The 25,424-nt window shown below is 47.2% G+C and overlaps 1 protein-coding gene across 8 annotated transcripts in view; it reads left to right on the top strand.

Moving 5' to 3' along the window:
• The window catches only part of LOC126427281 (zinc finger protein 492-like), a 133,598-nt gene that overhangs the window by 9,920 nt on the left and 98,254 nt on the right, over window positions 1-25,424 (top strand). For 6 of the 8 annotated variants that reach the window (XM_050089552.1, XM_050089551.1, XM_050089553.1 and 3 more), the window contains 2 exons: window positions 3,834-3,926; window positions 17,176-17,268. In XM_050089552.1, the coding sequence (XP_049945509.1) occupies window positions 3,834-3,926; window positions 17,176-17,268 (186 nt within the window). Of the gene's footprint in view, window positions 1-3,833; window positions 3,927-17,175; window positions 17,269-25,424 lie in introns of those variants that run through there. The other 2 variants (XM_050089555.1, XM_050089554.1) reach the window with 2 other exon arrangements.

Raw genomic sequence — 25,424 nt, 5'->3', positions numbered from 1 at the left:
CTGTCATAAGCTGCTAGTTTAACAGCCCACACAAAATTGAAATATTCTAGACCTTGTAACTATAAACAGGCTTGTCCTTACAGATGGTATCAGGACAGAGATGGGTTAGTGATCAACAATGGTAAATGAAGTTAATTAATCCTTCTAGAAGGCTAGAAGAATAGATTTGCTAGAAAGAACAGGTAAGTTATTGTTAGCATCCCATTTAGACAATGAGTGAATGTCATTTATTTCCAATATCGTTTACGTAGAGGAATATGGGCAAACATTAAATGGACTGAATAAGTATGTGGTGAGTAACTGGATTACAGACAGAAAAGACCCACTGTGGTTTAATAACAAAATTTGAAAATGCTGAGGAGGCAGACTGTTGTACAGTCAGTTCAAAAAAGTATTCACAGTGGGGACAGGCAAGAGTTAATGGAAATTCAAGTGTATGTAAAAAAATCTGTGTGTGAAGCATTCAACTACCACCATCATACATGAGCAACACATTTTACAGAGAACACTAAACATTTCTGGTTCTACATAAAATCACTGAGTCAGACCTCTATCCAGGCAGTCATTGACCAGTCGGTGGCTTTGGAGGAAAGCAGATGAGGATCACTAACCCCTCTCTGTACTGGGTTGTAAAGTCTGTGCAGGAAGATCATACAAACATGTTGTTTCACTGCCACACAGACTCCTGTATTGGACACACAGTAATAGAGTAGAGAAGCAACTTGAAGAATTGAAAACAAAATAGTTGGCATATCCAAATGGAGTCACAAATCATTTGTCCAGAGATTACTCTACAGCATTGACCTCTTACTTAGCTTGCATTTATTGCTAGTGTCTCGCCTAGTGCAAAGACCGAGGCAGCTGGGAAAAAGTTCAGGTGGCTTCTGTATATAAGAATGGTAAAAGAACGTACCTGGAGAATTACAGACCAATGTCATAAAGCTTATTGGCTCCAGAGCTCGTGAACAAATCCTCAGTTCAGATATATTTAATTTCTTGGTGACAGATCAGTTTCTATGCACAAATCAGCATGGATTTTGTGCAGTAATTATCTTGGTCTTCTGTCAAATTATATACTGTGAACCATGGATGACGAGCTGCAGGCTAGATTCCACATTCCTGCATTTCCGGAAAGCGTTTGACACACTGCCCCACTGCATTCTATTAATGGAGCTATGAGCATATGGAATAGGTTCTGCAATACGTGAAAGGTGCAAAGACCTCTCAAGTAACAGAGGCCAGTACTTTGACCTCAACAGAGAGTGTTTCTCAGAGACAAGAGTATCATCAATAGTGCCACAGGGATGTTTTATAAGATACATGTGAAATGATCTGATGAGCAGCATTCTGTGTTTGTCTGCTGATGGCATTATGTGTGGGAAAGGGTCATCACTGAGTGGCAAGGATACAACATGACTTCGACAAAGTTTTTATTTGGTGTGATGAATGGCAGGAATAGAAATATTCAAGTGAATGCAGATGAGTAGGAAAAACAATCCCATAATGTTAGAATACTATGTTGGTACTGTACAGATTGACAGTCTGCTCAATAAAATGTTTAGGCATAACATTGCAAAGTGATAAGAAATGGAACAAGCACATAAGGATATTAGGATGGTGAATGATCAGCTTCTTTTGTATTGGGAAAACCTGTGGTTCATGGTGTTGTTGTACAAGGTGCCATCCACCATTCACTGCAGACGTAGATGCACAGCAGCCAGAAAGAAGCTAATAGAGTTGCACATTCCATGTTGTTGTTGTGGTCTTCAGTCCTGAGACTGGTTTGATGCAGCTCTCCATGCTACTCTATCCTGTGCAAGCTTCTTCATCTCCCAGTACCTACTGCAACCTACATCCTTCTGAATCTGCTTAGTGTATTGATTTCTTGGTCTCCCTCTACGATTTTTACCCTCCACGCTGCCCTCCAATGCTAAATTTGTGATCCCTTGATGCATACATTCCATATGGAATACATTCTCATGCCTTTTAAGTTTGGAAAGCCCCTTTGTAAGGCAAATAAACTGTTGACTGGAGAATGTGACCAAGCCAAGGTTCGGTCATCTGCTTGTGACATGAAACGAGTATATGACAGGCAAGTAAACATAAATTTAAACTAGAGGTAAAGCTGTCATCAAAAAACAATTGAGTTCTCTACCACACTCAGTCCTGACTACCATATGCTGTTGCCCTCATTCCACCTCCGAACTGGTTTACTCAAATACTTACAACCTACTTACTGTTCACCCGCAAACTCACTGACCACCCCCCACCAGCACTCTCGCTGACCCCCCCCACCCGCACTCTCGCTGACCCCCCCCCGACCCGCACTCTCGCTGACCCCCCCCCGACCCGCACTCTCGCTGACCCCCCCCCGACCCGCACTCTCGCTGACCCCCCCCCACCCGCACTCTCGCTGACCCCCCCCCCCACCCGCACTCTCGCTGACCCCCCCCCCCACCCGCACTCTCGCTGACCCCCCCCCCACCCGCACTCTCGCTGACCCCCCCCCCCACCCGCACTCTCGCTGATCCCCCCCACCCGCACTCTCGCTGATCCCCCCCCACCCGCACTCTCGCTGATCCCCCCCCACCCGCACTCTCGCTGATCCCCCCCCACCCGCACTCTCGCTGACCCCCCCCACCCGCACTCTCGCTGACCCCCCCCACCCGCACTCTCGCTGACCCCCCCCCCACCCGCACTCTCGCTGACCCCCCCCACCCGCACTCTCGCTGACCCCCCCCACCCGCACTCTCGCTGACCCCCCCCACCCGCACTCTCGCTGACCCCCCCCACCCGCACTCTCGCTGACCCCCCCCACCCGCACTCTCGCTGACCCCCCCCACCCGCACTCTCGCTGACCCCCCCCACCCGCACTCTCGCTGACCCCCCCCACCCGCACTCTCGCTGACCCCCCCCACCCGCACTCTCGCTGACCCCCCCCACCCGCACTCTCGCTGACCCCCCCCACCCGCACTCTCGCTGACCCCCCCCACCCGCACTCTCGCTGACCCCCCCCCACCCGCACTCTCGCTGACCCCCCCCCACCCGCACTCTCGCTGACCCCCCCCCACCCGCACTCTCGCTGACCCCCCCCCCACCCGCACTCTCGCTGACCCCCCCCCACCCGCACTCTCGCTGACCCCCCCCACCCGCACTCTCGCTGACCCCCCCCACCCGCACTCTCGCTGACCCCCCCCACCCGCACTCTCGCTGACCCCCCCCACCCGCACTCTCGCTGACCCCCCCCACCCGCACTCTCGCTGACCCCCCCCACCCGCACTCTCGCTGACCCCCCCCACCCGCACTCTCGCTGACCCCCCCCACCCGCACTCTCGCTGACCCCCCCCACCCGCACTCTCGCTGACCCCCCCCACCCGCACTCTCGCTGACCCCCCCCACCCGCACTCTCGCTGACCCCCCCCACCCGCACTCTCGCTGACCCCCCCCCCCACCCGCACTCTCGCTGACCCCCCCCCACCCGCACTCTCGCTGACCCCCCCCCCACACACCCGCACTCTCGCTGACCCCCCCCCCACACACCCGCACTCTCGCTGACCCCCCCCCCCCCACCCGCACTCTCGCTGACCCCCCCCCCCCACCCGCACTCTCGCTGACCCCCCCCCCCCCCCCCCACCCGCACTCTCGCTGACCCCCCCCCCCACCCGCACTCTCGCTGACCCCCCCGCCCCCCTCACCCGCACGCTCGCCGGCACCCGCCCCCTCGCTGGCACCCCCACTCACTGTATTCCTGCTTCTGTACTCTTCTGTATGAGATATCTATGTAGGAACAAGACACAGAGGCCTTGACTTGATTACTTCATGCTTTTTTTCAGTTTCTTGAAGACCCATTAAAGGCCGACGGCCATAGTGTTTGGGTAAAGCAAGATCCCGAAATGAAACAACATGCTGATGGATCAGAGCATAATGTAAGTTTTCACACAAGCACGCTACTGTGCAGGTAGTGTAGTAAGTATGTCATGACACAAATATGAGGCATTCAATCTAAATTATCAAAGATGGTGTAAATCTGTAACCTATGGTACCAGCTACTTTCAAGAATGTATGTTGTCTTCCGGTTGACTCTAGCTAGATGTGTTAATTGTAGGTTATTACCAATAGTATTTTAACTGCACTTGTAATAAGCATATCTTTACAAACCATTATCCTTGCATTAATTTTTATTATGATTCTATGTAATGAATGCCTAAAGTGCACATTTAGTGTCAACGGAGCAAGGAAGACTTCCTCCTGGAAGTATTGCTTAATCTTGTTACATGTGTCTGTGTCACAGTGCTGTAACAGATGATGTGGAACTATATGTGGTGGGTATATATTCTAGAGTTCCCAGTCACTATTGACTGTAGTATTTACATCATTACTGAAATCCTGCATTGGCTGTATGTAATTCCTTATGATTTTCCTCAAGTACACATGAAATAAATTTGCATTTTTTACTAATGAGCAGGCACTGAAAATACATGGTGACAGAGAAAGAATCTGTGTAAATAGCATTAAATGTGGTTAACTTTGATAATGTGTGGAATGCCATAGTCATTTGATTAATCTCCAAAAAGTCCTCTTGTTTATGGGTTTACAGCAGGAAGATTATTTGCGTCCCTATATTATCCGAGTTGAATTTTGAAATGTTTCCATACACATGTATAAAGTTTGTATATGGGAGTACGACCACCCGATAGTGCCAGCGCACACGGGTCCCTGAGCTATTGCAGCTTCCTTTCCCTTCCTTTGAAGGCTGCATTACTATCCCTGTTCCTCTTCCTAATCCCCTTGCTCCTTTGTCCCTACCCCCTCTTTTTCCTCTTAGTGGACTTGTTTATGTCGACTTAGCTGTCCTCCTGGCTGTGTTTTGGTCTGTGCTATTGTTTAGTTTGCTGTTTCTGTCTCCTTTTTGGCGTTTTTGGTCCCCTTGAGGTTTGACCTCCATTTCCAAAATTTGTCCGTTCAGTGTGAGGCATTTGGGGATGAACTCACTACCTAGCTTCCATGGTGCAGGTTCCTCTTGAAATATGGCATCCCGGCTAAGACACAAGTGAAAATATGATCACTATTTTTTATTTACTTAAATTTGCCATATTTCGTGACAGTGTATATATATATATATATATATATATATAAAAACAAAGATGAGGTGACTTACCGAACAAAAGTGCTGGCAGGTCGATAGATACACAAACATACACACAAAATTCAAGCTTTCGCAACAAACTGTTGCCTCATCAGGAAAGAGGGAAGGAGAGGGGAAGACGAAAGGAAGTGGGTTTTAAGGGAGAGGGTAAGGAGTCATTCCAGTCCTGGGAGCGGAAAGACTTACCTTAGGGGGAAAAAAGGACAGGTATACACTAGCACACACGCACATATCCATCCACACATACAGACACAAGCAGACATATATATTTTACTATGATTTTTTTTATTTTGTTTTTTTTCCTTATGATATTCTTCTTTTAGTACAGCTAAAGATACATCAGTATTATCTAAATTTTTGGTTTTGAAACTTATACCTTTGCATGCATGCCTTCACCCACAGGGAAGACTTAGCTTCCAAAAATTAGAAAAATTCAGAAATGCTCACTATGAAGACTTTTTTTGTAAAAAAAGTAAAAAAAATCTCTCTCTCATTCTTTGTTACATCAGTGTTTGTTTATCAGTTTCAATTAACATCTGCAATTAACATCTGACTTCAAATTATTAATTTATACATGCAAATATACACACTTGGTTGTACTGGTAGTTTTGTTCTAACAAGTAAATTCCAGTGGAGGACTTTTGTTTTAGATGATAATAGGTTATTTAAATTTTGAAATTATGATTTCTGTTGATATATTTTTACTCCACCATCTTTTTTCGAAACCACTACTAGAGGATTATTATTTGCACTGATACTCCTTTCTATTATATTACATCCTTCCATCTTTTTCAGCTCTTCCTCAACAGCAGGTCTTTTTGATATTGCAATATTGTATGGTTTTATGAAAAATGGTTCATGAGGTTTTACCTGAAGCTCACACTGATAACCCTTTACCCTACCAGGTATGTCACTGAAAACATCACTGTATTCCCACAGCAGATTTTCTAACTGTTGTTTTTGCTCCCCAGATAAATTTAGTGTCTCTGAAATTTTCAAGTTTACTAAATTCCCAAATTCAACTTCATCAGTATCAAATCTATGAGTTTCAATATTCTCCAATCTATTTTCTTTTAGTAAATTGATACTGTCAAAATTTCCATTACTCTGATCACCAAGTGTGTTCACAAAATTTGTCTGAATGTATTCCCTTTCACTAGTTTCTATCAAAAGTTTTCTTCCAACCCAATCAAATGCTGTATTTACTTTTACTATCCAATTCATACCCAAAAGAAAATCCTCATTAAATTCCTCAATTACAAAACATCCATGTGTGAACAACTTGCCTTCGATTAAAAATGTCACTAAAGCCTGGCTTTTTACCAATTTACTGCTCTTCCCAGTAGCTCCTTTTATCTTTACCCCAACAACTGGCATTTCAACATAATCTTTCCCCACTTTCAATTTCTTGCTTAACCTTTCACATATTCGCAAGATCTCACTTCCTGTATCAATTAAACATTTACCAATCCATGACCCAATTTGAACTTTTATATAAGGACTGCAAAATTGATCACTTTTCTCAGAACCTGTATCCTCATGTAATAAATCACTTTCAATTTCCCCAAACCTATACTTATCAGAATCATATGGTATATCATTACATGTATTATTTGTCACAGTTACAAAATTTGCGCAAGATACAAAATTGTCATTAGTACTCTCTATTATCTCAAATAGCCAAGAATTTTCATCCAAATCACATTGTATACTATTGAAGTACTTATCCTTCAACTTTTCAAAAATAAAATATCTCATCTTTTTCCACCACTCGGGACATACAGTTTTACATACATTAATAAGCATCTTTCTAAAGTTCTTGTCAAAAGAAATAGTTTCACTGTTCAGCCATACATTCATAAGAAATGTGTGTGTATCATTAGTATCTGTAAAAGTTTCACTTAGGTTAGAAGTTATACATGTGTCATCGTTATTTGTGTAGTCAGATTCTTTACCAACAACATCAAAATTCACACTTTCACATACATCCAGCTTGTGATCCTTATTCATCCTGGTAACATCCCTGGGAATTTCTATAATATTCTCACTATTTAATCCATTTTCAACCATGTGTATACCCAAGTCCCTATTTAAACTAATGAAATACCTTTCCTCAACATCATCATCAATACCATTACCATCATTATTAACTTTATCAACAACATCATTATCATTACACATATTCAGGTCATACACATTCAAATTATCCCCCAAAATATTATTTCCCCTTTCTAAAGTTACCAGATCCCTTTCACCAACATTTTCATTCTCACAGCATGCATTCTCTCTTTCATTCACACACATCTCTGAACTACTACAGATTACATCATCTGACAAAGTGTTGTTGTTTTCTGCCCAAGTGTAAAACTCTGTTAAATTAAATGAATCACAATTACTTTTATCTACTGTATGTTCTTGTGTACTGAAAATTTTATCTTTATCAATATTATTTTCCTCTTGAAATTTTTTCAATAAGTAACAACTAATAACCTCATGTGATAGCTTAGGTTTGGAACAGTCATGTTTGGGTTTATGATAGTCACATCCATTGGTCCTTTCATCATGCTCACCTTCTGCCTCAACCTTGCGGACCTTCAAGGGGGCGTCTACTCGTTTTTTATTTCCGGTTCCTGTTTGAACTGCTGATTGTGGTTCTGCCAATGTCTCTGATCAACATTTCTGATCCCATTCCTATGCCAAACATTACCTGATTGTTGGTAGTTTCTATTGTACTGACCTCTATCAAAATTTCTGTGATTTTGATCCCTAAAGTGTTCCCTATTTTGTTGATTATTAACGCAAAAATGTTGTTCTTGTTTTGGATAAAAATTATGGTCCTTCTTTTCAAAATTGTTATATCCCCCTGAATTTTGACTGACGCCATGATAATTGTTTTGTTCTCTTTTTTGAAAGTTGTCATTTCCCCAATTTTGACCATTACCTTTCTGAGTAAACCCACTGTGTGTTCGTGTTGTTACCCTATCCAACTTTTCAATATAATTGAGAAACTGCTCTACATTACTATCAGGACAATGAACTAAACTCAACTGCATTGCTGATGGCAATCTTCTCTTCAAGGTATCAATTTTGATCAAGTCATCCAAAGGTTTTGTTAAATGAATAAGTTTTTGAAGTTCACTTTTGCAAAATTGTTTCATGTTCCCATCTGATTCTCTATAGTTTCGCCCATTTAAAAATTCATTTTTGATTCTAGTTTGTTTAAGATCATCACAAAATTTTTCCAGAAATTTTGATTCAAATTCTGAAAAGGTCATCCCAAAGTTACAATCCGGTTTGCCCAAGTCAAAGCTTCCCCTTCCAAGAATTTTTTCACAAATTTAATTTTTATTTCATCTGGTGAGTGAGATAAAAAACAATCCTTACAATATTGCATAAAATCAATGGGATGTAAGGGTCCATCTACCGAAAAGTGCTTCACTGGAATATTAGATACAAGATTACATGCGTTGACATTGTAATTTTTGCTTTGAAATTCAATGTCAAAACTTTCAATTTTTTCGCTAAGTTGTTTGACAGATTTTTGTTTTCTAAATCATAGCATTCTACTTTTTCTTCTAGAGTAACCAAACGATTGTCAGTTTTTTGTTCTACATTTTTTACTAAGACTTTTGTATTCTCATCCAAATTAATTTCCCCTTTTATCTCATTAAAATCAATTAAATTTCTTTCCCTATCTACCAGTAACTCATTTTTTACAGTATTAATTTCACCGCTCAATTTAACATCAATTTCATTTACTTTTGCTTCCACAGATTCAATTTTTTCCTCAACACTGCCAACTCTGTTCGAAAGCTCACCCACTTGGGTATTGACTGCTTGGACTTGCAACAAAATGTTATCAATTTTTTCATCCCAGTAAGTCTTATTGTCGTCAACTGATTGTTTAATTTCTTTCGTGAAATTTAGAAGAAAACTTTTTAAATCAAATTGATCGGTTCTTTCTGTTTCATTTGACCTGTCCTGATGTTCGAAGTCTATTAAATTACTACTTTCTACTTTAGGCACAATACTCTCGAAAATCTCATAAGTCATTGTGAAGAACAAAAATTTATACACAACAATACAAAACAAGATAAAAATATTGTTTTAACAAAATACTAGGGTTTCGTGACTTATCTGGAACACTCTTCTACTGTTGCAAAACCACATTTTCCATCCATGTGATTGTTGACCAAAATTCTTGAAGTATTTTCTTCTGTCGAAAATTATATTTTTTGCCGAAACTTTTCTTCTCCAAAACTTTTACTTCCCGATGAACACAAACACTGTAACACACATTCTGAAGAAACTGGTATTAACACACAAAAATTTTCTTCCTTGTAGCACTGTTGAAGATCTCGTGAACACAATATTCCGGCTACAATCCCCAGTTGAAAAATGGCATCCCGGCTAAGACACAAGTTGAAAATATGATCACTATTTTTTATTTACTTAAATTTGCCATATTTCGTGACAGTACCTTTTCCGTTAGACGTTTGCAAGGCGATATTAGTCTTGGCTTCAGTTGTCTAAGTATGATTCCACAATGCATCTATGTCAGCTGCAGAAGTGACGTGGTTCAACATGTTTCTCTCATTTTGGTGTTTCAAATACAGTTTCTTCAAATGTAGTTTCCTCTTTTTTAATTAATACAAAAATAATAGTAACATAATTCAAAATTATTTATGACTGCGACCTTCACATTGTTCTTCCGTCAACACGCACCAAGAGTTAGCTGCCGACTGACTATAGTCAAAGACGACTCCAACGTCAAAGATATTTTACACAATTCACAAGTTTCCACTTGTAATCAGTCTCTTTGCTATTCTTCGATACATTTTCTAATAGTAATCAATATGCTTTTACTCTCAAAAACAGAAGTAAATTAACATATAATAAGACAAATTATAATAAATTCTGACAAAAATATAAGAAAACATTTAAAATTCGGTATCGACAAGTACGGTAAAAAAAATAACATCTCCCAGATCCATTACACTCTCCCCCTTCCCTTTCAGTTTGCACCATGGCCCCCATCCTGCTAGGTCACCAGCACGGTAGCCACTTGGCTGAGCCCCTGAAACAACAGGGATCAAACTGCTAGTACCTGAGGTGTTAATGCCTCGTGTATGCCCAGGAGTCAATGCTCATCGTTTTGGGGCACCAGAACTCCCGGCAATGGCCGCCGTGCCAGATGGCCCTTGCTGTGGCTGGGTGCTGCTCACGGGGCGAGCCCCTGATCAGAGTGGGTGGTACTAGGGTGGACACCTTGCACATGAAGTGACAAAAGCTTCACCATCCTGGCCATTCTGTGGCCATGTCTAAGAGTGGTAGTAGATGTAACACTCTTTCCTCTGATCCTTCGCCTTCCCCTCCCTGTCCACTCCCTCGGAGGAGGGGCAAGCTTACTGGCTTAGGTTGAAACCTTTCCCTCGGTATTTGGTTTGTACCAAGATGGGTGGCAGTAGTTTTGCCACAACCAAGCCTTTGTTTTTCATGGAGATGATTGAAGATGAGTATGGCGATGTTGAATTGATGAGTAAAATGCAGTCTGGTGCTTTGCACATAAAGACATCTTCTGCTGCCCAAACCGATGCCCTGCGCACTTGTGACCATCTCGGTGATGTCCCAGTCTCCATCATGCCCCACCAATCTTTGAACTCAGCACAGGGCATTATTTTCGAGAGAGTTGTTCTTCTGCAAACTGACAAGGAGCTCCGTGCTAAAACCTTGAGCGGTGAGGGGTTCATTTTATCGGCTTTGTGCAGTGAGACCCTGCAAACAATCGTATCGCTGCGGTGCCTTTATCCTGGCCTTCGAGGAGGATGTCCTCCTAGAGAAGGCCAAGGTAATGGTGTATCGGTGTGATGTCAAACCTTATATTCCACTACCGATGAGATGTTTTAAATGCTTAAGATTTGGACACGTCTTCCTGCTGCACCACTGCTCCCCTCTGTGGTGACTGTGGGCGCCCCCTCCATGAGGAGAGTGCTTGCACCCCCCCCCCCCCCAACGTGTGTAAGTTGTAATGGACAGCATTCTCCGCGCTTGCCTACATGCCTGGTGTTTGTGAAAGAAAGGAGTATTCAAGAGTACAAAACATTAGATTGCGTCACCTACACTGAGGCTCATCAAAAATATGACCGGCTCCATCGCATGTCTATGACCTCTACTTTCACTTGAATTATGTGCATTCCCCGTCCTACCCCCTCCTCTTCCCAGCCCCACCCCATTTGCCCCATGCCTTCAGCCTCCCCCCATTCCTCCCCCCCATTCCTCCCCCCATTCCTCCCCCCCATTCCTCCCCCCCCATTCCTCCCCCCCATTCCTCCCCCCCATTCCTCCCCCCCCATTCCTCCCCCCCCATTCCTCCCCCCCCATTCCTCCCCCCCCCCCATTCCTCCCCCCCCATTCCTCCCCCCCCATTCCTCCCCCCCCATTCCTCCCCCCCATTCCTCCCCCCCATTCCTCCCCCCCATTCCTCCCCCCCATTCCTCCCCCCCCATTCCTCCCCCCCCATTCCTCCCCCCCCATTCCTCCCCCCCCATTCCTCCCCCCCATTCCCCCCCCATTCCTCCCCCCCATTCCTCCCCCCCCCATTCCTCCCCCCCATTCCTCCCCCCCATTCCTCCCCCCCATTCCTCCCCCCCATTCCTCCCCCCATTCCTCCCCCCCATTCCTCCCCCCCCATTCCTCCCCCCATTCTCCTCCCCCCCATTCCTCCCCCCCATTCCTCCCCCCATTCCTCCCCCCCCCATTCCTCCCCCCCCCATTCCTCCCCCCCATTCCTCCCCCCCATTCCTCCCCCCCCATTCCTCCCCTCCCCCCCATTCCTCCCCCCCCATTCCTCCCCCCCCATTCCTCCCCCCCCATTCCTCCCCCCCATTCCTCCCCCCCATTCCTCCCCCCCATTCCTCCCCCCCCCATTCCTCCCCCCCCATTCCTCCCCCCCCATTCCTCCCCCCCCCATTCCTCCCCCCCCATTCCTCCCCCCCATTCCTCCCCCCCATTCCTCCCCCCCATTCCTCCCCCCCATTCCTCCCCCCCATTCCTCCCCCCCATTCCTCCCCCCCCATTCCTCCGCCCCCATTCCTCCGCCCCCATTCCTCCGCCCCCATTCCTCCGCCCCCATTCCTCCGCCCCCATTCCTCCGCCCCCATTCCTCCGCCCCCATTCCTCCGCCCCCATTCCTCCGCCCCCCCATTCCTCCGCCCCCCCATTCCTCCGCCCCCCCCATTCCTCCGCCCCCCCATTCCTCCGCCCCCCCCATTCCTCCGCCCCCCCCCATTCCTCCGCCCCCCCCATTCCTCCGCCCCCCCCCCATTCCTCCGCCCCCCCATTCCTCCGCCCCCCCATTCCTCCGCCCCCATTCCTCCGCCCCCCATTCATCCGCCCCCCATTCCTCCCCCCCCCCCATTCCTCCCCCCCCCCATTCCTCCCCCCCCCATTCCTCCCCCCCCATTCCTCCCCCCCCCCATTCCTCCCCCCCCCCATTCCTCCCCCCCATTCCTCCCCCCCCATTCCTCCCCCCCCATTCCTCCCCCCCCATTCCTCCCCCCCCATTCCTCCCCCCCCCCCCCATTCCTCCCCCCCCCCATTCCTCCTCCCCCCCATTCCTCCCCGTGTAATTCTGTGCCTGCCCTTCTCTTCCTTCCCAAGAGAAGAAGAAGAAATGCAGGAACAAGGGCAAGGCCCTTCTGGTACCCCCTGAGGTGCGGCCTTCCCCTCCTACAGTCAATGAACCAACTGAGTCTGACCCCACCTATATGGGTGTTACCACATCCTTATCAGTGATGGATAGTGACTCAGTGGCATGACTACCTCCGGTCCAATCGCTTCCACTGTGGACTCTGGCTTGAGGAACCTCCAGTGGAATTGTAATGGATACTTGCGTCACCTTCCAGAGTTGCAGCCCCTTCTTTCCTTCTACTCTGCCGCTTGTAGTGCACTCTAGGAGACCCATTTTGTCAATTCTTACTCACCGACCCTTTGTGGGTTTCACACTTAGTCTGAACCGAATTGGCCCCTTGTGGGCCTCTGGTGGTTTTTGCACCTTAGTCTGCAAGGACATTGTTAGTAAATGGGTTCCTCTCCATACCACTCTGGAAGCCATTGCTGTTAGTGCCCATCTGGCCACTCCAATCACAATCTGTGATCTTTATCTCTCACCTGACAGGCCGCCCACATCCCATACCCTCACCACCCTTCAACAACTCCCTTCTCACTTCCTTTTATTAGTGGCTTCAATGCCCACAACCCTCTTTGGAGTAGTCATGCGACTACTGCCCTGGGCAAAATAGTTGAAGCTGGCAGAGCTTGACCTGTTTACTAAACACAGGTGCTCCCACACACTTCAGTGTGGTGCACAGCACTTTGTCAACCATTGACCTCTCCATCTGCAGTCCTGGCCTTCTTCCCTACATTGAGCTGGGCATCCATGATGACTTATGTGACAGTGACGATTACCCTATTGTTTTGACCTTCCTTCAGTGTCTCTCACTCCGTCACCCTCCCAGGTGGGCCCTATCTAAGGCTGATTGGGGTACCTCTTCCTCTGCTCCCATCCCCCCAATATTGCCACACGACAGTGTTGATGAATCTACTCAGACTTTGACTGCCTCCATCCTTTCAGCAGCTGTTTCATCAATCCCTTCTTCAGGTTTCCCCTGCCAGGAGATGGTCCCTTGGTGGTCTCCGGAAATTGCTGCAGCCATAAAAGACCACCACCGTGCTCTTAAACACTTTAAGCAGCACCCTTCTACTGCTCTTCTTCTGGTCTTTAAACGATTCTGCACCAGGGCCCACTACCTAATCAAATTTCAGGAACTGATTTGCTGGGAATGATATGTAGCTGACATTGGACCCCACACCCCCTCTTCACAAGTCTTGGCGAAACTCCAGCGAATTTTTGACCACCGTCCTCCCACTGGGGTTGCGGGAATTTCTGAACATGGTGTTGTTACCGATCTGGACTTTGTGGCTGAAAATTTCGCTTGACACTTTGCTCAAACCTCAGCGTCAGCTCAGTATCCACCCACAATCCTTCTTCTGAAAGAGTGTTCAGAAAGACTGCCTTTGTCTTTTGTTACTCGCTGCTCAGAACCATATAATGCCCCATTTAGCAAGTGGGAATTTGCCAATGCCCTCACCCTTTGTCGTGACACAGCTCCTGGACCAGATCGGACACACAACCATATGCTCCAACACTTATTGGTGGCTGGCCACCATCGTATATTGACCCTCTAAACCGTCTATGGGGTGAGGGATTATTTCCTACCCAGTGGCAGGAAAGTATTGTTCCAGTGTTGGAGCCAGGGAAGCCGCCTCTTCAGTTGGATAGCTGCTGTCCAATTAGCCCTACTAACACCCTCTGCAAGCTCCTTGAGCCCATGGTGAGTTGGCGGCTGTTTTGGATCCTTGAATCCTGTGACCTTTTGTCATCGACTCGGTGATTTTCGTTGCGGCTGGTCTATGATGGATAACTTGGTGCACCTAGAGTCTGCTAACTGGTCGGCTTTTGCCCATCAGCAACACTTCCTTGCAGTCTCTTTGATCTGCATAAGGCCTATGACACCACCTGGCACCACCACATCCTCACCACTCTTCACGAATGGGGCCTTCGTGGCGCTCTGTCCGTTTTTATCTGTAATTCTCTTTCTTATCGCTCTTTTCGGGTCCAGGTTGGCTCCTCCTACAGCTCTCCCCATCGGTAAGAAAATGGGGTTCCAGAGGGTTCCATGCTGAGCATCCGTCTCTCTCTCATAGCCATTAATGGTCTAGTGACAGCTGTTGGGCCAACAGTGTCCCCCCCTCTTTGTATGCTGACGATTTTTGTATCTACCTCGCCTCCTCCATAATGGGTGCTGCAGACCGCCGTCTACAGGGGGCAATCTGTCGGGCCCACTCATGGGATCTCTCCCATGGCTTTCAGTTTTCGGCAGCCAAGACTTGTCATGCATTTGTGCCATTGCTGTACAGTCTATCCCCATCCGGAACTGTTCCTCGATGGCCAGCCCCTCACGGTGGTGGACACTCATCACTTCTTGGGTCTGATCTTCGATGCCCGGTTGACATGACTCCCTCACGTTTGCCAGCTGAAGAGGACATGCTAGTCCCATCTCAATGTTCTTAGGTGTCTGTGCAATACCACCTGGGGTGCAGACTGCTCTGCTCTCTTGGGATTGTATCAAGCATTGGTCCAGTCTCGTTTAGACTATGGAAGTCCTGTCTATGGTTCTGCGTCGCCTTTGACACTGCAGATATTAGACCCCATCCACCGCTGTGGGTTCTGACTTGCGACTGGTGCCTTGTGGACTAGCCCTGTATGTAGACTTTTCGCAGAGGCAGGGATTCCACCACTGTGAGTTTTGTGCTAGCAACAGCTGATATCTCATGCACTCTGCATTTGCTGCATCCCAAAGCACCCTAATTATGGTCTCCTTTATCAAGAAATGGAGATCACCCTGCCACAGCGGCCATCACGATGTGGACTTACCATGACTGTCCGCATTCAGTCGCTCCTTTCTGAGCTCCAGCACTTGCCTTTACCACCTGTCTTCTCCGCTCACACACATACCCCTCCATGGTGCGTCTCTCGGCCACAACTCTGTCATGATCTCTCAATCGATTCAAAGGATTCTGTCCCTCTGATGGCTCTTCACCACCAGTTCTCCTGTCTCCTCAGTTCCTTTCAGGGTTCAGAAGTGATCTATACTGATGGCTCCATGGTCGCCAGCTGCACTGTTTTTGATTGCACCTATGCGCAATGCACGGAACTTCACTCCTTCCCAGATGGCTGTAGTGTTTTTACTGCAGAATTGGTAGCCATCTTGTGCACACTGGCGCATATCTGCTCCTGCTCAGGACTATACTTCACTATCTGTAGTGACTCATTGAGCGGTTTGCACACAATTGGCCACTGCTTCCCTCGCCACCCATTGGTCATCGCTATCCAGGACTCCCTTTCTCTCCTCGCTCAATGTGGATGCTCAGTGGTTTTCATTTAGACCGCAGGCCATGTTGGAATTCCTGGCAATGAACTTGATGATCGACTGGCTAAATTAGCTACTACCAGGCTCACTCTCGCTATTGGCATTCCAGAAAGAGACCTTTGCTCGGCATTATGTAGTCAGGTTTTGGGCCTTTGGGGTGCAGAATGGAGCACTCTTTCTTCGCCAAACAAGCTCAGGGCAATTAAGGATTCTGCAACTCCATGGCGGTCCTCCTCTCGTAAGGTGTCTGTCGTCGTCTGCCGGCTCTGCATCGGCCATACATTTTTGACTCACGGCTATCTCCTCCATTGTGAGGACCCCCCCCCCCCCCTCTGTCGTCGTGGATCGATGTTGACTGTGGCTCACATCTTATTGGACTGCCCCAACTTCGTCACCCTACGGCAGACTTTTAGCTTTCCATATTTGCTACCCCTGGTGTTGGCAGATCTCATTTGAAGTTTTATTCACGATGGGGTTTTTATTGCTTTATTTAAGGGAGGGGCCTTCAACCTTATTGGTGAGTGGAGGGGATGGCAGGCTTTCATGCTCCCCCCCTTCATCCCGACTGGATTGGCTTCAACTGGGCTTGGTGGTTCACCTCAGCCCTTTACCTTCCCAGTCCTTTCCTCATGGGGTCTGTTATGCCCTGAGCATATCTCTTGTCTCCTATGCTTCTTCCTTCGTGTCCCTGTCGTTAGTCACTTTCTTTCCCTCACTTCGTCTTCTGCCTTTTTCCTTCCTTCCCTGTCAATAGCTTATCATTTTATGGATGTTGTAATTCCCTCTTTTAATGTGGGATTTTATTGGTTTTAGTTAATCTCAGGTCGGAGGGACTGACGACCGCATAGTTTGGTCCCTTCTCCAACCAACCAAAATCAGACATTAGAACTGACGTGGATGCATTCTAATACTCACTTTTGCCAATTGATAAGAATCTATGCAAAGTTGGATGATATACATGAGAAAGGAATATTGAGAACTGTGTCATACACAGAATGTTAGCAAGTGGTTGTAATTCAGATTGTTTTCTTCTTTCAGACTGTTAAAGATCCATTGGGAGTATCTTGGTCCACTGATTTTATCAAGGAGGATCCTGAACTAAATTTGGAAATGGATGTAACTGAGAATATTGTAAGTATTTACATGTCTAACTTATTGCATGTAGTCAAGTAATAAGTCTTTTATTAATTGTGCAGAGCAAAGGATGCACTGCAGTGGAATTGTCACAGATTGTCTGGAACTTGTTGCTGTTCATAATTGTAGAGTATTCTTGTACTCCTGCATTTGACTTTCATATCACCTGTAACATGCTGACTGTTTTAAATAGAAGTGGAAGGGGACTAGTGGCTGGTATAATCCTGTTTTCTGTAGCCCTTGTTGATACCAACTATATTGTATAATGGCTGTGTGTGATGGGTACACTAAATTCACATTTATTTTAAGTGTAGGTCATTTGAAAATATTCCTCCTTTTGATAACTTCTGATCAATACAATTCAAAAGAACATTGGCTATTGTTATCTTTTGTGTGTATCGTAGTTATTCTTGAGTTTGTCCTAAAATTTTTTTAGGTTTGGAAAAAAGAGAGATAAAATTGGTGTGTTGTAGATCAGCCATGATACTTTGGCCACAACCTGTTCATATTGTGACAGCTTCTCTGGTGCCTTTTTTATTAGTTATAAAATTTTCAGTAATAGAATAACTCTGTATATGGCTTTTGATGAATGATTGTACATAGATGAAGCCTCAGGCATGAAATGTTGGCTTCTTCAACACAGAAATGTGTGCTGATTATACAAGCATACAGGTGAAGGAACCAAACAATCATGCTAGGGACAACTCACATTATGTAAAGGAGTGTAGCTGATTCACAGCTAACAGGCCAAGACTTAATGTCACAGAGACTCATGTTATGCCATTTTAAACAAATGAAAGGGATGCATTGGTGTCGCAAGTAGACAGGACAGTAAGTGAAACAGTAGTGATGTTGTTCCACAAGTAGGGTTTTACAGAAATGAGAATGCCATGCATAGTAGACAGGGATGTGCAAATGAGACATTTGGCTAGAACAACGAACTGTACAGTGTCCTAGGGCATATCTGTTGTTGCCAAAGTAGCTGGCCTTGGTATGCAGCGCAAGAGATCACAGGTCATACAAGACACATCCATGGCAGTGGGGCCAAAGGTGCAGATAGTGTCCACTGCATTGAAAACTGCTCCCAATGCAAGTGCACAGAACAGTGTGTTGCTGGATGTGTGGCCTGGAAAACCGTGTCATGTGGTTGGCACTGAAATCACTGATATGTACCTCACTTGTTACTTTGAAAATACGTAACTTAGATTAAATAGTGGTAGACACCTGAGCAAATCTACGAATAGGATGTGTGACATAAGTGATCCTGAGTAGCACATGCAGTTGTGAAGTGAACATCATAGCTCTCAGCTAGAGTGACATGCAGTCTTTGTGGTCTCGGAAGCATAAAATGCTAGGGCTTAATAATGATGATGAAAAATAAGGCTGACAATTTATATACTGGCACATGACTAGCAAGATTCTGTATTAATTGTGGAATTGGGAATTGGGAATTTTATTAGGTAACTGCATGAGAAGCTAGAGCAAGCTACCAAGATAGCAAACTAATACTTCGTTGGAGAAGCAATTCAGTGGCAGGCTGCTACATCTGTTACTGGTATGTTCAAACAACACACAGGTGTTACGGAGATGCTTCAGGAACTCAAATGAGAATTCCCAGAGGGAAAGTAATGTTCTTTCAAGGAACGCTATTGAGAAAATTTAGGGAACAGCCATTTGAAGCCGACTGCTGAACAATTTTTTTTATTTCCAACATACATTGCACATACGGACTATGAAGATAAAATTTGGGAAATCAGGGCTGATATGGAGGCACACATAGTCTTTTTCCCTTATATTTGCAAGTGGAATGGGAAAGGAAATGACCAGCAGGGCTATGGGGTACTATTCACCACACACCATTAGGTGGATAGCAGAGTATCCGTGTATTTGGAGATGCTAGGTAAAATAAGTAGCTGACTAATGTACCATGAACAACAGTGATATTGTTCATAGTAGTAAATGTACATATACATACATACAAAGTAATCTGTTAGCAGTTCCCATAATTAGTGTGGCATTAGCACTAGTCACAAGCAGCTGGTTGTCAGTAAACTTCAGAGGTAATTCTTGTGGGAGCTTCTGCCTTCAGATTTGCAGCCTGGCTCATCCCACATCCATCCACATCTTCATTTATGGAGTGCAATGTGTAAAACAAAGAATGAACGAATGAATTATGTTCACGACCAATCTCTAGCCAGAGCAGAGGTTATGGTGTAGAAAACAAAGTTAATTTATTGAAAACAATTCTGAAACATTCAGTAATAGATTAAACTCTTAAAGACAAATCATGATTATCATATTTTGCTGAAAGAAGTTATACCTGTATAAGCAATTCCTCAGGATCTTTAAAATCATCAGATTTCACAAGGCTATAACTTTGTCATAAATAAAAGTACAGAATTATGGTCAGATTTTTACTTCTATACATGCCTTCAAAGCCTTTATTTTCCCATTGCTTACAGTTTATAAGTTCTCACATACAACATTAAGGTGTTTTTCACAGCTGTATTTAGGATCACATTCGTCATTTACTGATCACAAATAACAAAATTCTTTTCAACACATTTAAGCATCCAGGTGATAGGCTGGATCCATGCAGCTTCCACCCCCCTATTTGCTGGTTGGGAACTTCAATGCCCACCACCCGCTTTGGGGATCTCCACATCCTTGTCCACGTGGCTCACTATTGCTAGACGTCTTCCACCAAGCGGATTTAGTCTGCCTCAACACTGGGGTCCCCACATTTCTGTCTGCCTCCACGGAAAATTTATCCCATTTGGACCTTGCGGTCGGTACTGTTCCGCTAGCTCGGCGCTTCGAATGGTTCGCCCTTGATGATACACACTCGAGTGACCACTTTCCATGTGTTCTTCGACTGCAGCCTCAACTGCCATATATGCGCTCGCGACGCTGGAAGTTTGCCCAAGCCGATTGGACACTTTTTTCGTCTCTAGCGACATTCGATGACCGTCGCTTTCCCAGCGTCGACGATGAGGTCACACATTTTACCGACGTTATTCTCACAGCTGCGGAACGTTCAATACCACGCACCTCCGAATTGCCCCGGCGCCCTCCAGTCCCTTGGTGGAACGAGGCATGCCGTGACGCAATACGTGAGCGGCGACGTGCTCTTCGCATTTTCCGTCACCATCCAACTTTGGCCAACTGTATCCGATATAAGCAGCTCCGTGCGCGATGCCGTCGCGTCATCCGCGATAGCAAGAAGGCAAGCTGGAAATTCTTTACTAGCTCATTTAACAACTTCACTCCCTCCTCGGAAGTTTGGAGTCGGCTTCGACGGTTCTCAGGCGCGTCTAGTTTCTCCCCGGTCTCTGGGCTCACTGTCGCGCATGATACCTTAGTGGACCCCGTCGCAATTTCTAACTCATCGGGTCAGCACTTTGCTGAGATTTCGAGCTCTTCAAATTACCCGCCGGCGTTTCTCCCGAAGAAACGTGCAGCGGAAGTGCGACATCTTGTTTTCTCCTCTCAAAATCGCGAAAGCTACAATACTGTTTTCTCCATGCGCGAACTCCAACATGCACTCTCTTCTTCTCGCTCCTCCGCCCCAGGACCGGATGGTATCCATGTCCAAATGTTGCTGCATTTATCAACCCATAGCCTGCGTTACCTCCTTCGCCTTTATAATCGAATTTGGACCGACAGTACCTTTCCCAGGCGATGGCGGGAAGCTATTGTCGTTCCCGTTCCGAAACCTGGAAAGGACAAACATCTCCCCTCTACCCCCCAGGGGATCCACAACTCTTTTGTGGATACGTGCGTAGCGAGCACGGGGCCCCGAGCTAATGTGGCCTTCCTTCCTTTCTGGGCTGCATACCTTCCCCTTCCGCATCCTTCCCCATCCCCTGTCTTCACCCCCCCCCCCCCCCCCCTCACCTCTTGCTCTTTCCTTCACTTTCTCCCCCTCTGGGAGTATGGTTTGCGCCTACGTCCGGAGACGGACGCTTGTAAATGTACCGCATTCTTCTTCTTCCTTGCCTGTATGTCTTCTTCCTTCCTTTGTCCATCTCCTTTCCTTACCTCTTCTCTTTACCCTTTTCTCCGCTGCGGCGTTTGAGACCCCCTCTTCTTTCCTTTCCCTTTCTCTTTCTTCCTCCCTGTGCGTGTCTGAAGGCCGACCCACGCACTTCCATGCGTAGCCGGTGACGGGGTAACGCGTAATTCCCCGCCCCGGGTAGACAGGTAGGACACGTACGTACCCCCTGGTAAAGGCCAGGCCCAGGGAGGGGTGATTACCCGAGCTGATACCTTCCGAAAGTGCCGATTGGTCCCTCCGTCCGTATGTCGGGAGGTGTGACCTGAGGTGTGAACAATCACCTAAGGCGGGTGTGCCCTCGGTGAGGGCCCCCACAAGGGAGGAGCGCGCCATCGGAGACGCCGGTAATCATGGGGGATTCTTCCGCAATGGTTTCCTCACCTTCCACTATGTCTGCTCACAAACGTAAGTTTACTGAGTCTCAGCCACAGACGGTTCTTCCATCGTTGCCACAGTTCCTTGTTGTTTCTCGGTCTGACGAAGGTCACGACTTTTCCACGGTCAACCCTTTCATTATTCAGAAAGGTGTCGACGCAATTGCGGGTCCTGTAAAGTCTTGTTCCAGATTACGGAATGGTACCCTGTTGTTAGAAACACACAGTGCCCTCCAGGCTCAAAAATTGCTGCGTACTTCTCTGCTCCACACCTTCCCTGTCCGGGTGGAACCGCACCGTACCTTAAATTCCTCGCGTGGAGTCGTTTATACACGCTCCCTCGATGGATTGTCTGACGAAGAAATTCAGCACTACCTGTCTGACCAGGGCGTCACCGCTGTTCATCGGGTTATGAAAAGGGTTGACTCGAACATCATTCCAACCCGCACTGTCTTCTTGACTTTTGACAAAGTTCAACTCCCATCAAAAATCAAAGCAGGCTATGAGATAATTTCCGTTCGCCCTTATGTCCCAAACCCTACGCGTTGCTATCGATGTCAGCGGTTTAATCACACCAGCCAGTCCTGTTCCAATCCGGCCAAATGTGTTACGTGTGGCAGGGATGCCCATGAGGGTGCTTGTCCACCTCCATCCCCTCGCTGCATCAACTGTATGGGTGACCACGCTGCTTCCTCTCGAGATTGCCCTGTTTTTAAGGACGAAAAGCTGATCCAGGAAATAAGAGTGAAGGAAAAGGTGTCGACCTTTGCTGCTCGAAAGTTACTCGCCAGTCGACAGCCCACCGTGCCTCAGAAAGGAAAATACAACGCTGTCCTTGCTTCTTCTCGGCCAACAAAGGAGGCGGCCACGCAGACTTGCGACCTCACATTTAGTACCACGGTCGTCAGATCGGCCAGCGCAAAGATCGCCCGTTCAACCTCACCTCTTTCGCCTGCCCACTCTATGGCTCACCCTTCGTCGGGTTCTGCTAAATCTCGAGCCCAAAAGTCAGACGCCAAGTCTACAAAAAAAGAGCATTCTCGTGAAGAGTTTTTACGTACTGCAACTTCACAACCATCGGTTCCTCCTTCATCTAAACATACCTCCAAGAAGGCTACGAAGAAACACAGTTCCTCTCCTTCTCCGCCAAGGCGTGTCCCATCTACAGCACCACCTGGCGGAAATCGCCCTCGGCCATCTTCTGTGTCGCCGAGGCGCACTGTTGGTGGCCGGTCAACTGGCCGATCGTTGGTGGCAGGAGCTGCTCCTGACCAACCTATGGATCAGGATCTTCTGCCTTCGACTGAATGCCATTCCATGCTGTCGGTCGCGAGCTCTGAGCAGTCGTTGAGTTGACAGCACCCTTGGTGCCGTTCCTCCATTTTCTGTTCACCCTATGTCCATTATCCACTGGAATATCCGTGGCATTCGCGCCAATCGGGAGGAATTGTCGATCCTCTTACGATCCTACTCGCCGGTCATCTTCTGTCTTCAGGAAACAAAGCTGCGTCCCCATGACCGCTTTGTTCTCCCTCATTTTCAGTCCGTCCGATATGACCTCCCCTCAGTTGAAGGCACTCCAGCCCATGGAGGACTCATGATTCTGCTCCATGATACTCTCCATTATCACCCAATCCCCTTACACACTTCCTTCCAAGCTGTCGCCGTCCGTCTTTCCCTTTCTGGATACACGTTCTCTCTTTGTACGGTATACATTCCATCGTCTACACCAATGGCACGAGCTGATCTCCTTCATCTTCTTGATCAGCTTCCACCCCCCTATTTGCTGGTTGGGGACTTCAATGCCCACCACCCGCTTTGGGGATCTCCACATCCTTGTCCACGTGGCTCACTATTGCTAGACGTCTTCCACCAAGCGGATCTAGTCTGCCTCAACACTGGGGTCCCTACATTTTTGTCTGCCTCCACGGCAAATTTATCCCATTTGGACCTTGCGGTCGGTACTGTTCCGCTAGCTCGGCACTTCGAATGGTTCGCCCTTGATGATACACACTCGAGTGACCACTTTCCATGTGTTCTTCGACTGCAGCCTCAACTGCCATATATGCGCTCGCGACGCTGGAAGTTTGCCCAAGCCGATTGGACACTTTTTTCGTCTCTAGCGACATTCGATGACCGTCGCTTTCCCAGCGTCGACGATGAGGTCACACATTTTACCGACGTTATTCTCACAGCTGCGGAACGTTCAATACCACGCACCTCCGAATTGCCCCGGCGCCCTCCAGTTCCCTGGTGGAACGAGGCCTGCCGTGACGCAATACGTGAGCGGCGACGTGCTCTTCGCATTTTCCGTCACCATCCAACTTTGGCCAACTGTATCCGATATAAGCAGCTCCGTGCGCGATGCCGTCGCGTCATCCGCGATAGCAAGAAGGCAAGCTGGAAATTCTTTACTAGCTCATTTAACAACTTCACTCCCTCCTCGGAAGTTTGGAGTCGGCTTCGACGGTTCTCAGGCGCGCCTAGTTTCTCCCCGGTCTCTGGGCTCACTGTCGCGCATGATACCTTAGTGGACCCCGTCGCAATTTCTAACTCATTGGGTCAGCACTTTGCTGAGATTTCGAGCTCTTCAAATTACCCGCCGGCGTTTCTCCCGAAGAAACGTGCAGCAGAAGTGCGGCATCTTGCTTTCTCCTCTCAAAATCGCGAAAGCTGCAATACTGTTTTCTCCATGCGCGAACTCCAACATGCACTCTCTACTTCTCGCTCCTCTGCCCCAGGACCGGATGGTATCCATGTCCAAATGTTGCTGCATTTATCAACCCATAGCCTGCGTCACCTCCTTCGCCTTTATAATCGAATTTGGACCGACAGTACCTTTCCCAGGCGATGGCGGGAAGCTATTGTCGTTCCCGTTCCGAAACCTGGAAAGGACAAACATCTCCCCTCTAGCTATCGCCCCATTTCTCTCACGAGTAGTGTCTGTAAGGTTTTGGAGCGTATGGTGAATTACCGTTTAGCTTGGTGGCTGGAGTCCCGCAGTCTTTTAACACCTGCCCAATGCGGATTCCGAAAGCATCGTTCTGCTGTTGACCATCTTGTTGCTCTCTCCACTTATATCATGAACAATTTTCTCCGGAAACGCCAAACGGTAGCAATATTTTTTGATCTGGAGAGAGCGTACGATACCTGTTGGAGGACAGGCATCCTCCGTACACTGTTCTCTTGGGGCTTTAGAGGCCGGCTGCCCCTTTTTCTTCGCGAATTTATGGCAGAGCGCACATTTAGGGTGCGGGTGAACACTACTCTCTCCCGTACTTTCTCCCAAGAAAACGGGGTACCCTAGGGCTCCGTGCTGAGTGTTGTACTGTTTGCCATCGCCATTAATCCAATTATGGATTGTCTCCTTCCTGATGTCTCGGGCTCCCTCTTTGTGGACGATTTTGCGATCTACTACAGCTCTCAACGGACCAGCCTTCTTGAAAGACGTCTTCAAGGATGTCTCGATCGCCTCCACTCGTGGAGCATCGAAACCGGCTTCCGTTTCTCACCCAGTAAGACCGTTTGTGTTAATTTTTGGCGACGTAAGGAGTTTCTTCCGCCCTCCTTACATCTAGGCCCTGTCAACCTTCCGTTTTCCGACGTCGCTAAATTCTTGGGTCTTATGTTTGACAGAAAACTGTGCTGGTCCTCCCACGTTTCCTATCTTTCGGCTCGCTGTCTGCGTTCCCTTAACACCCTCCGTGTCCTGAATGGTACCT

Source organism: Schistocerca serialis, chromosome 11, assembly GCF_023864345.2.
Source record: "Schistocerca serialis cubense isolate TAMUIC-IGC-003099 chromosome 11, iqSchSeri2.2, whole genome shotgun sequence".
NCBI lineage: Eukaryota > Metazoa > Arthropoda > Insecta > Orthoptera > Acrididae > Schistocerca > Schistocerca serialis.
This window is presented reverse-complemented; position numbering and strand designations above follow the sequence as displayed.